The sequence below is a fragment of the Pollachius pollachius genome, assembly GCF_949987615.1.
Source record: "Pollachius pollachius genome assembly, chromosome: 1".
NCBI lineage: Eukaryota > Metazoa > Chordata > Actinopteri > Gadiformes > Gadidae > Pollachius > Pollachius pollachius.
Window position 1 is genome coordinate 33,245,501 of NC_136934.1, and position 13,090 is coordinate 33,258,590.

The 13,090-nt window shown below is 47.0% G+C and overlaps 1 protein-coding gene across 1 annotated transcript in view; it reads left to right on the forward strand.

The window, feature by feature from the left end:
- The first annotated feature begins 5,130 nt into the window (after positions 1 to 5,130).
- erfl3 (Ets2 repressor factor like 3) overlaps positions 5,131 to 13,090 on the forward strand; it is a 40,099-nt gene continuing 32,139 nt past the window's right edge. The window contains exon 1 of the mRNA XM_079745776.1: positions 5,131 to 5,670. Coding sequence (XP_079601902.1) covers positions 5,649 to 5,670 — 22 coding nt within the window. The 5' untranslated portion in view covers positions 5,131 to 5,648. The remainder of the gene's footprint in view (positions 5,671 to 13,090) is intronic.

The following is a 13,090-nucleotide window of genomic DNA, read 5'->3' on the forward strand; positions in this document are numbered from 1 at the left end:
GTGGTTCGTACGATGCCCCCAACAGCGGGTACACAGAGCCAGACAGAAAAAAAACAGAAAAAAGAGGATAAGAAAGACATAGAAAGAGAGATTGGCGGAGAGAGAGTGCAAGGGGGGGAGGTTTGGGGGGGGGGAGAGAGAGAGAGTGAGGTAGAAATGGATGGAGATGCGCCTGACTGTGTTTCCTGACAGTTGGAGAGGCACGCTTGAAAATAAACAACTTCTTTGACGACAAAGACCCCTTTGACTGCCCCCTTCCCTCTCGCTCCTTCTCTTCACTCTCATTCTCTTCAACTCTGCACTCTCCCTCTCTCTCTCTCTCTCTCTCTCTCTCTCCTCTCTCTCTCACTCTCTATTCCCTCGCTCACTCGCACTCCCTTTAGCTTTTCTCCGACCGTCTCACCCTTCCTTTCAGGGAGTATTCACCGTCAACCCAACGGCACTTGTTGTCCTTTCAGCTGCCATCTTTTTCTTTCATCCTGTCTGCACTCCCACACCCCAACGCCCACACCCTGACTCACCCCCTCGCCCAAACCCCAAGTCTTTCTGGGAAACTACACTCGCCATCTCTCTCTTTCTTTCACTCTCTCTTGCTCTTTCACTCTCTTTCTTTAACACACTCTCTTGCACTCTTTCTCCCTCTCTTTTTCTCCTCTCTCTCCCTCTCTCTCTCTCTCTCTCTCTCTCTCCCTCTCTCTCTCTCTCTCTCTCTCTCTCTCTATCTCTCTCTCTCTCTCTCCCTCCCTCTCTCTCTCCCTCTCTCTCTCTTTAAAAAGTTAAGTTTTCTCCCTTTCCCCCCTCAAGGTCATCTGTCTGAGGAGCCAGAGCTGAACAAATGCTTAACTCTCCGGTCGTTCCACACACAAAAGCCTCTGCACGTCATTATGTAAGGCCCTTCAGGAGGAATCAAGTCTAAGATAAGCACGGCGCTTAAGTGGAATCACCGAATGAGGAGCACAAAGACAGAGATAGAGAGAGAGGGGTTGAGAGCAACAGAGAGAGAAGGTGAGGGAAATGGAGTGTGTGCCCCTGTGTGTTTGTACATGTGTTTGCGCCGATCACACCGTGTGTGTGTACGTACATATTGGAACTCTGGGTGACTTGACGCCCCCTCCAGGAATCCTACACCATAATCCTGCCTACGGCCTCTTCCTCTGCTTTCTGAAATAGGTTTATGCATATAGACACCACATACACACACTGTATGTGTGTGCATGTGGAAGTTTTTGTGTGTGTATGTTTGTGTGTGGGTCTGTGAGTGTGTGTGTCTCTGTGTGCGTGTGTTTGTATGCGTGTGTGGCTGGGTGTATGTGCGTGTTTTTGTGTGTGCGTGTGTGTGTCTGTGCGTGTGTGTGTACCATGCCTGTGGTGGCACTGGTTAGTGGCCTATCACACCCATTGTCCACAGTAATTACACTGACTGAAGCCATCTGTGTTAGAGAAGTAGAGATCTGTTAGACCTGTGTGTGTTTGTGTGTGTAGCGTGGACTTGGATGGCAGTGCTTTGAAATCCAAGTCTCAATTTAATAAACAAAAGAAAACATTCAAGGTTCAAGTAAAATCTATATGCATATATATGTGTATGTCAGAGTGTGTCTGTGTATATGTATGTGTGTTTGTGTGTGTTTGTGTGTATGTGTGCATCTGCGTGCGTATGTGTACAGCATCAGATTGGATGGGCTGGACGGACATGCCTGGATATGTGTGTGTGTGTGTGTGTGTGTGTGTGCAGGTTGTGTGTAGACGTTCACCACATTTAAATGCAATTTGATAACCTGTTTCTTTTCCAATAAGGTCGAGGGCCATTGAGCCACCAAAAGGCCCCTCAAATCCATAAGATGCGTGTAACTTCCTGACGGACACGCATGTAGCGTTACCTATGTTGACACAGTGTTGTGGACATGAAAGGTGAAAGGGGAGGAGAGGTCAGGCCGCACACAATACCATTGTGGGACAGGTTATGGGAAGAGGGCGTGAGTGTTGTGGTGCGAGGGGGTGTACACACGCACACACACAGTTAAGTGACACAATCTATGCTCTCCTTTCTCTCACTCTTTTTCTCTTTTTCTGCAGAGCGTCTTTCTGTCACTCTGATTAGGAACGGACACTGTCACACACAGAGAAGGATGGGGGCTTAAAGGGGGGTGGGCCAACACGATGGAGAGAGGAAGACAGCGATGGACAGAGAGAGAGGGCTGGGGGGGATGTGTGTGTGTGTGTTTGTATATGTGTGTGTGCGTGTGTGTGTGTTTGTGGGGGGGTCGGAAAAAGTGGGGTAGAAGATCGAAAACAGGCCGAAGTCTTTGTACTGGCAGGTCGGTTTCCCTGATGGTTTGTCAGTTGACAGCAGAGGGACATTGATCGCATGGGATCTTCGTCGCAATGAGCATCACAAGGGCACTGTAGGAAGGAAATAAGCGTTGATGTGAGACAATCTCAACCCCAAACACAAAACACCATTCAGTCATCAACCTCAGTTACAAAAAATGTTGTCAATCACTGTTCTAATCAACATTTTGTCAAGTGCATGCAATCAGAACATTTGGCTTCTACACTTTTTTTTTACAAACATTGAGAGTGCAACTTGTGCCTCTCAAAAAGCCCTTAACATGAGACAGGGGGGGAAAGAGAGATAGAGAAAGAGAGAGTGAGAGAGCACGCGCGCGAGAGAGAGAGAGAGAGAGAGAAAGAGAGAGAGAGAGAGATGTGTGCATAGAGAAAGAGGTGGCATTGGACGGCACCAGGAGGAAGAGGACGAGAGTGTGAGAGGTGTGATTGTGAGAGGAAGGTAGGATGAATGGAATAAGCACAGAATGGCATGGCAACCAAGTGATGACAGGAGTGGGAGCAAGAAGAGAAAGAGAGAGAGAGAGAGAGAGAGAGAGAGAGAGAGAGAGAGAGAGAGAGATCTGGGGGTGAGTGCGAAAAAGGAACAGAAAAGAAAAGGGCAACCAAGAGGTGGATAGTCAGACATGGAAAGGAGGAGGAAGAGGAGGAGGAATAATAGGAGGGTGGAGGGGAGATGAAGGGTGTGGGCAAAAGCACTGTGATTATCGTTGCTCAGAATGTACTGTGCTGTAGATTTGCCAGTAAACACCATTTCCTCTCCGTTGGTAACAATAAAGTGTTCACAAGTCAACCAACACACACACACACACACACACACACACACACCCACACACATAATTACACACATAAAATAAACACACATTCACACTGAATTTCTTTATTACCTTCCTTCATTACTTACTGCAATATCTTTTTATTGATATTGTTTTTTGTTTTATTGTTATTATCATTTACTGTGGGAGAGATGGTTGGGGGGAGAGTGTTTCAACTTTTGAATCTTGAATCTTAAAGCAAAGAACAGCGGTACACGTAACCAAACAAACACAAACACAAGAACAAACGGGACATGAGCATGACACAGAGTTAGTCCCATTACTCAACCCAATTAGGGTGAGTTAGGACTTTCAGTCACAGTGATGGAGAATTGGTCTCATTCAGTGAGAGTTAGTGCCATCAAGGATAGAGGACACGGCTGGATGTGTGTGTGTGTGTGTGTGTGTGTGTGTCTGTGGGGGGGGGGGCGGGGTGTGTGTAGAGTGGACAGATCCCCCCCCCCCCCCCCCCCACACACACACAAACACACACTGTTTATCTGGTTGGTCAGAATGGGTTTCCTGAGGTGGTTAGAGAATGGCCGTGGAGGTGGGACTGAGGGCGCATCCTGTTTGGAGATGACATGTCATGGAAACTGTCGTTATCAGGTATTTACTTTGTTTCACTCCCGCTGGCATATCCTGTTGACAAGCCACAGCATAAGGTGTTTGTTTAGAAAGCAGTGACTCACACAAATACACAAACACACACAGACATGCACGTGTTTGTGTTCGTGTGTGTGCGTTTGCATGTGCATTTGTGTGTCTGTAGTGTGTGTACACAAACACATAACATGCACCAATATCCCTTAAATGTGCAGTGCCATACGTGCAGGTGTGGGTGCCACAGAGAGCATGCAGGGGAGGAGATACACGTCATCTCCCATGCGTGAACCCACACACATTCAACATTCAACGTGACAACCTCTCATCATGCAGAAGCAGGCGGTCACAGAGTGCTCCGGATGACAGTGTAGCCCTACAGGCCCGGATGAGACTGGTAGATCAAGTTTCTCAGCAATGAGTTGATCCGGGGCTATTTGTTGTTGTTTTGGAACAGGGCAAAGTGTGAAAAAGAACCTGCCCTGAGTTGTGATGTCGTTTTGCATGCGACGCAGCCGGTTGGATGCACCTCAGTGGGTCGAAGAACATGAGGAGGAAAGGACGTTTAATGCTCCATGAGACACAATGTACGACCGGATACAGGTTCATACCCTTAATGCTAATGAGCTGACAAGCTCTCTTTCTGTGGCTGATAAGATATGTATAGCATTTACATATAGCATTTATATATTATAAACATAGATATAATTATATATTTGTATAGAATTTATATATTATAGAAATGCTATGTGTGTGTGTGTGTGTGTGTGTATGTGTGCTTGTGTGCGTGCGTGTAGTGTGTGCACACCTTGTAAATGTAGATGTATTCAACAAGGAATTGGCTTATTGGTCAAATTTGTATAGCTTACGTCTGAATCCAACGGTTGTCGTAATGCCTACAAGTTGTAGGCCTAGAATTAAAGCATCAAACAAGCTTTCTAAACAAAACTTGTTGTTTGATGTTTCCGTTGCTAATCAGAGTTCCGTATGAAAACGAAGCTATGCTAATTCAAATAACCTACCGTAATTATCGTTATTGTAAAAAAAAGGATAATTAGAAAAGTGCTGCTGATTGACGTAAAATAAAAAAGTGACGCGAACCTCTCTCTCGCGCGAGCATCTCTCTCAGTTCGTGGGACGCGGATCGTGATGTCACCGCGACAGTGTGGTTGTGGCGGTCACCAAGGCAACGCCGCGAGCTGCAGTGACGCCAGCCCAAGCTCGTGGTGAGTGGGCGTGACCCGCCCCTTTGGCCCCCCCCTCCCTCCCTCCCTCCTACCGTCCGTGTGGGCGGCCCCGCGCGCGGAAGACAGCGAGCGAAACACGACACCCAGAGCTCCGACAGAGGCACTGGGGGAGGAGAGAGAGTCGCGTTGTGTGAGTGAGTAGAAGAATAAAAAAAGTGTGGAGGAAGAGAGAGGTAGCCGTCTCGTTTCGGAATTTAACAGAGAAGAAAGCAATTTGGCCACGAGATGTCTAATAACGACGAAGATGCGGTCGAGGCGGAGTAAACGGCGACAGGACAATTGAGTGAAAGTAGTTGTAAACAAGCGAAGGGACGAAGGTTTGTTGGTTGGTCGGAGGAGTCGGGACGGCTGTACGTTTTTCCGCTACAACTTCTTCGGCGGATTGAACGCTGTGTCTGGACAGCGAGGTCTCGGCCGTTCAACTCAGTGGAAACAACCTGTCGGTGGGCTGAGGCCAGGGTTAGCGAGGGAAGAGGCACCCGGGCGGCAGAAACTTTCTTTGAGCTTCCTCGACGACTTCTTCTTCACATTTGGATCCAAAGGCTGAGACCAAACCGACTTTTTGTTCTCCAAGTCTCCGGAGGAATTCTCCCGACACTCTCCGGATCCTTGCCTGCAGTCTGACTTGATCAAAACAATGAAGACCCCCGGAGACACTGGTACGTAGAGACATTTTGGGTTGTGTGTTGTCCGCTACAGCCTACTACTGTCTGTGTATGTCTTCTCCGTTCAGCAACCCGTGGGCCAGCGTGGCTCTGCCGCCTTGCAATACTAACTTTTTTTCAAAGAAGGGTAACTCCAAAACATCCAAATTGTCTCAACGGTTAGTCTAATAATTAAATCAGTGCGTTTCAATCTCTGCGCACACTAGTACAACTCAGACCTCTGAGGCGAATACCGTGATTCCCGAGTAGATTAGATATGGAAAGCTCGAGTCTACTTAACTCTAGTTTAAGAGGAAGTGGTGTACAGTTGTAAATGTAGGATACTGTATTCATAATGTATCCGCTTCACACTGAGAATCGTGACAATCTATTTCCCCACGTTGTTCACCTATTTTTAAATAACTCACTACACAAAAAAATAAACTGACCGAAATGTGCGCGCGCGTGAAAGAGAGAGAGAGAGAGAGAGAGAGAGAGAGAGAGAGAGAGAGAGAGAGAGAGAGAGAGAGAGAGAGAGAGAGAGGGAGAGATACTAGGACGTGTTGCCACTAGAAAAGTTATTTCTTGTTGTCTCGGGATGATCGGACCTTTCCAGACATAGAAAGAGCTCTCTGATTAGCCAGAACAATATATTTGTCAGGTAGGCCTGTCAGCGAACTTCAGTGAGGCCAGGGGGGCTTTCCAGTAGTCTGTCAGCTGAGCTCTGTGTGTGTTTGTGTGAGAGAGGTTGAGTGTGTATCATTTCTGAACCCGTGCGTTTCTCTTCAAAATCTAGGAAGTATCCCTGCAAGAACCTCATAATGTCAACTAAGCAATTATTATTATTTAATTTTTTGGGGTGTCACAATAACACTCTCATTTCTCATTTCTCAGAATTGATGCAGCATCATGGAAAACTACAATGTGTCCCTGTCTTACTCTGCACATTCATTGAATAAGTACTTTTTCTTTCAGGAGCACATTTCTCTTTAAGTCGTGCCTGGTAGGGAACACATTTGGCACCGGGCCATGTGTTGGTGACTGACTGGCTGACAAAGTGTGTGTGGGACGCTTTCCACTCTGCGTTGTTCCCCTCCCCCACCCTATCCCCTCCTGACTATACAGAGGCTTTACTCCGCCACCCCTCGACCACATTCCTGCACAACCCCTCCCTGGAGCAGCCGTCAGCCCGCGGTGGGGGCTATGACATCACACACATCCCACCACAAGTATCCCTTTTACTAGAAAGGCCGTGCTTGTCGTAGAAAGTAGGGTAGCAGTAGGAGGCCGTTGGAGAGTGGATGGGCCGGAGCGGTTCAGGGAGGGAACAGGCTAAAAGCAGACCCAGCCTGGGCTGTGTGTGTTTGGTGTTAGCGCGTGGTCTGTTGGTGTTATTTGCTTTGCAGATTATGTACATTTGTGCGGTACCCTAGAAGAAGCAGAGAAACCCACACTGTGATCCGACCTTGGAACAAGCGTTAATTGTCGGTTGTCAGTTGTTGGTAAGTGTGTGGTTGACTGCTCCGCTGTTTAATTCTGTGGACACAAACACACGACTGAATGTTCTTCTGCAGTGCCATTAGTTTACCTAAGGGCTACACTCTAATCCTCCACATGGGAGCCTTTAAATAGTAGAATTATTAAACTGCTGGGGGTTATCCATCGATGTGTGGTCCTGGTGGTGGGGGGGGACGACCAGACAATCAGATCACTGGCGTTAACCCTGACTTAGTGTGGATTGTTTGATGTGGAACGGACACAGACCGCAGGATGAGATCTGATATAAATAGGGTGTGTGGGTGGGTATATCTATAGGATCAAAAAAAATTAATCATCTAACTGTTTATCTTGGAGGTGCGGGATTAGGTCTTGTCTTTGCTCGATAAGTCCTCTCTCTCTTTCTATCTATCTTTCCTGCTTAGTGCAGCGCTGCTTTACATTGCCCCCCCCCCCCCCCCCCCCCCCCACTGTAAGCACACACTCTATTCTGGGTCCTTCACCACTCACCTCATTACAACGCGTGGACAACAGGATTTTCAGCCTAGAGCCAAAGAATGGATATGATTAAGAGGGATATGACCAGGTTGTGTCGGTTGTTACCATGGCGTAGTGACCGGGAGGAAGCCATGGTGTGCGTTTGAATCCTTCTTAGAAGTCACTTTTTCCCCCCTCATCTACCAGGAAACTAAAACCAATCAGCGTTGTTTACCTGCTCTTTGTTGCAGCTGATTCATTCGTAAGATTTCCTCTGAGTATTGCTGTGGTCCACAGTGTGTGTGAGTGTGTGTTTGTGTGCATGTGTGAGTCATCTGATAGGCAATAAGGAACTAGTATCTGCTTTTCGTCGTCCTCCGGCAGTTTCAGCCTTCATTGTGGCTCAAAGGTTGTGCTAATGCTTGATTAAGTACAGGAGATGACTAGAGAACCCACACACATTAAAAAAAAAAAACACACAAAACCACACACTGATAGACACCCAACCATGCCATGAAATCTTTAACACTTGTTGGCATTCTCACATCTCTCCACTTTTGTGCTTGTTTGTCATTTTCCACTTCTGCTCATTTTGAAGGTTACCATTACCACCACGTGTCTGTGCTGGTGTCTCTGTGATGGGATAAGGATAAGGACTGGTGTGCGTGTGTGTGTGTGTGTGTGTGTGTGTGTGTGTGTGTGTGTGTGGAGTGGTGAGACAATGGTGCGGGCAGTGGGGCCAGGGACCCTCATTGTCCTCATAATGATGCAGAGCAGCTCATAGTTTGGTGGCGCTTTTGACAAGTGAAGAGACCTCACTCCGGCACGCCTGCGGAACTGAGTGTGAGAGAGCGGGATGGGGGGAGAGAGAGGTGGGCGAGTGGAGGGGGGGATTGGATCCCCTTGTTGTCGGTGGTTTAGATGAGGGGCCTGATGATGATTGCATTCTTCCTCCTTTTGTGCCGCAACGCAAGACGGCGTCCAAATCCCCAATGGCCCTGCAGCTAAGAGATGATTGATGTGTCATATAGCTGTTTTACTAGTTAGCCTAGATTCACACGCACACACACACACACACACCTTATGATGTGACACAGCAGGGGACTGAAGGGTAGCTAATGGCTTTGAGAATTAGAGGAATCCTTTTTGAATGACTAAAGATAATATAACGTTTTTTTACCGTCTAAACAGTATACCTCAGTATACCTTAGTATACCTCAGTAGTATACCAGTATATAGTTGTTTTGGTTGCTTTCAGGCCCGCCGTCTTTGTGTCTACGTACTGATATGTACGTTTTCGCTGTATTGACAAGGACAGTGATTTCAGTTATCTGTAGAACCCATTCACACTGCTGAATCAACAAACCAATACAAGATCCTCTTGGGGCCAAACTTGTTATATTATTACCCTGTAATAAACCTATTTCTAAACTGCTTCTAGTATATTTCTCCTTTTATATAAATGTATATTTTTATCCAGCCCTTTTAATCTTTCAGGAATAGCTTGCCCGGATTAGGCGGTGACTGCTGGCGATTTCCCTAATTTCACTCTTTCTTACTCTGTGTTTTTCCATGCAGCTGACAATTCAATTGTTGAACTTGAACTTGGATGAAATGGCACTGTGGCCAGGATCAACTCACAACGCTCACACAAATACACCCAGACTGCTTTGGTCCGTCACTCAAAAAACGAGTTGGCCAACCTTTTGAAATATTCTAGGGAGGCATCAACGGACTCTTATGAAATACGTAGAAAGAGAAAAACTCAAAGAAAAGCGGATGTCTCTTTTGCTTACTCGGCGCCAATCAAACAAGCCTTTGATTCTGAACGCTGCGTCGCCGGTTGACAAATGACCTCTGGTGCCGAGGACTACAGCTGTGGACATCTCTGTATTTAGTCAGGAATGCAGCTAAAAAGTGAACAATGTGTTCAGCCACTCAATACTAATGGCCCCACGCACCATTAGGCCGGGGCTCTGTGGACCAGGGCCGGTGAGTAAGGCAGGGTTACCCTTGACCGCCTGTCTGCCTCTGACCGCTGTCCGGCCGGGGCTTCCGCCGCCCCCCCTCCCCCTCCTTCACAGTGAGCAACACATTAGGGCCACCACTGGTCAATGACCCGCATGGATTACCTCTCAGACAGATACCCGGCCAGGGGGCAGCCGATAAGAGATACCCCCCATCCCACTAGAAAAACCCTCAAAAAGTCAATATTAACCTTTTTATTCTTTTAACGATATGAAACCGCTGGACATTTATTATCCAGCTGTGTGTGTGTGTGTGTGTGTGTGTGTGTGTGTGTCAGTGACTGTATGCGTGTTGTGAGCACAAACCGATGTTAGTATGCTAAACTGATGTTATTGAGCCAGCCTATCGGTAAAGGACGTTGATGCATTGGCTTCTCATTTGACACAACGCATGAGTGACTATTGATAGATCATTGTAATGATTTATTTTCTTTGGGGGGTTGGGTGGGACATGTGTGAATGCAAACCACATGCGCAGGCACACACACATCGCACACACACATTTGTGCATGTGCACACGCACACTGCAGCTTTTTATTGGAATTCTTGGACCTCCCACATTCCTGCTTAGAAGGCTAATAGTTGCCGTGTGTGCTGCATTACATTCAGAGGGGAAAACACAACAGTCACTATCTCACCAAGCCTTCCCTCAGCAAATACTCATAGCGACGTGCAAAGGCATGCACGCCTTCAAACACAGACACATTTTAACTACCTCCAAAGCATGGTTGAACCCGGCCCGAAACAAAACAGCCCACATACACTCACTACAGTCAAACAAAACCATTATTAGATCAAATTTCTTTCGTCTGCCATGTAGTAGAAATACAATTCATTGGGTTTTCATTGATCCATGCATGTTGCTTTTGTTAAAATCCTCAGGAAAGGGCTATGAGGGTTGTCGCTCCTACTGCCAGGAACACTTTAAAACTGTTCTGTTTGGATTTTATGCCTTCACCTGAAACTGAATGAGAACTGGGACTTACCTGTTCAGTGGCCTTAAAAGACTGTTTCAATGTACACCTCCCGTCTTAGTCCTTATAAAACAGGACTGGGAAAGGGATTGTAACTGGCTCTAGTATTATGGCTTAAATTGCTATGCATGACAAGTCAGGAAATGCAGCATGAAACAATTCAGATTAGAAAAAGAGTTATTTTTCCAAACTCAAAAGCTGCGTTTGAGGTGTGTGAGTGTGTGTTGGTCTTTATTGTAACATAGTACAGGGAGCCAGGGAGTTAACTCAGGCACATTGTTGCAGCAGTTACTCAAGTTTGTCTGAAGTCAAGCCTGAAAGTATGAAGAGAGGAGATCAGTATACTTTGTGTCACAAAGGGTCCACACACACACACACACACACACACACACACACACACACACACACACACACACACACACACACACACACACACACACACACACACACACACACACACACACACACTGGGTGTTGTGTACTCAGTGTAATTAATACCCCTGATCTTCTCCCATTATTTATAGTAGTTTAGGTTCCTCTGAGGGCCCAGAGTGCTGTGTTAATATGCTGCATCCCAGTCCAGATCAGAACAACAGGATTGGGCATTGTCTGTGGCTTTAGCTCTACCTCAGATAACCTGGAATCAGCATTTATTGTTCTAACTTTTCTTAGCTGAACTTCAGGATTGGAATTATTGCCTTTTACTCTATCATACTTTAGAAGTATCTATTTTTCTTCATTCATTTTGATTAATGTAAGACCACAAGTCGAACACACTGCATGTGCACATGTTACTTTGTGAAGTTGTGTGTGTTTCTCTGTGCCATGTCCACAGTTTATGTGTGTGTGTGTGTGTGTGTGAGAGAGAAAGTGAGAGGGCACGGTCCGTCCCTCTATCAGCGGAGAGGGTGCAGTGGTCCTCACCCCTGTCTCACCCCTGTGGTCCGGTGCAGTCCTCAGACCCTGCCTGCAGAAAGTCAGCAGTGTTGGAATAGTTCCCCTCGCTATTTTTATCTGGGAATCTGCCTGTTCGCCTGACCCAGGGAGTGAGCGACTGGAGGAGGGCAAATATCTGATCTAATTTCAGGGGATGGGAAGTCACCAAATGCACTTCTCAGGCAGCTGGATAGTGGCCACTGTGTGTGTGTGTGCGTGTTTGCGGGGGAAAGGGTATGGGTGTTTGTGAGAGTGTGTGTGTGTGGCGGTGGGTATTTTGGAGTGTGTGTGTGTGTTAGTGGGTGTGTGTGGTTATACACTTGGCAGTCGTATCTTGAAATAGCGTCTGGCGCCACCTTTAACTTTCTCTCTCTTTTGACTCCTTTTGACTCGCTCCCTCTGTCTTTCTCGCTCTTTCTCTCTTTAGTTCCCCTCTCCATTCCCCCTTTCTTTTCTCCCCTCTCTATCCACCCCATGTAAAGAATTTGAGATCACATTGAAGTCGTTTTCTTTTTGCCATATCTATCACCGTTCCCCTCATGCACTAATTCTGTATGACTCTCTGTATCTCTCTTTCCCTGTACCTCTCTCTTGCTCTCTTAATCTTTTCCATGTATAGACCTGTCTTGCATGTCATTCAGTGTGTTGGACTTTGAGCCAAATTTGTGTTGGAGAACGAGAGGCCGACTGAGTAGGCAGAGTGAGAAAGAAAGGTGTGTGTGTGTGTGTGTGTGTGTGTGTTTCACCTCAAAGATACTCCCAGAAAACAATCATTCGTTCTGCGCACAGCCGCCCAGACCTCTCATCGGAAACCATAAACATCTTCCCTTGTGCATTAAATAAACATATTCAATTAAAAGCTAGCCAGCTCTGGCTTAAATCCAGGGCAGTGGCGTGTCCCAGACAAACAGAGCTGCTGCTTCTTCTTCTGCTTCCATGTGTGGTTGTGTATGTTTGTGTATTCAGCCACTTCAGCCACAGCCTAATTGCCAGCCGAGAAAGGCCTTCTGTTTGTCAGGGATAGCACCAGTGAACTTTGAATGTTTAGTTTGGTCTGCTCCACGCTCGCACAAACTTGCATGTGCGTCATGAACATTTGTGTGTGGTGTGATACATTTAACGAGAACATCCTCTGTCTTCTATCAACGGCGACTGATGGATGTCGATTCTCCATTTGGGTGATCGGAAGTGTGGGCATCGTCTGGGGAACCCACGCATGTGTATGGTGGGATCGTTGCCAACTAGATAGGATTTATTGGCTTTGTCTATGATCTATATACCTGCAGAACGCTACCTCTCTACACCGGTCCCTCTCTACACCGCCTCCTCTCTACACCGCTCCTCTCTATACCGCTCCTCTCTATACCTTGACTCCACTCGCTCGACCCATCCCTATGCGCCCCCCCCCTATACCCCTCTCCAGTGCTTGGCCATCATTTCTGTGTCACCAATCCATGAGCCGGTCCCCTGTGGCCTCTCCCTCTTCCATTAGCTTCCTCCTCTACCTCTTCCTCTTCCTCCAGA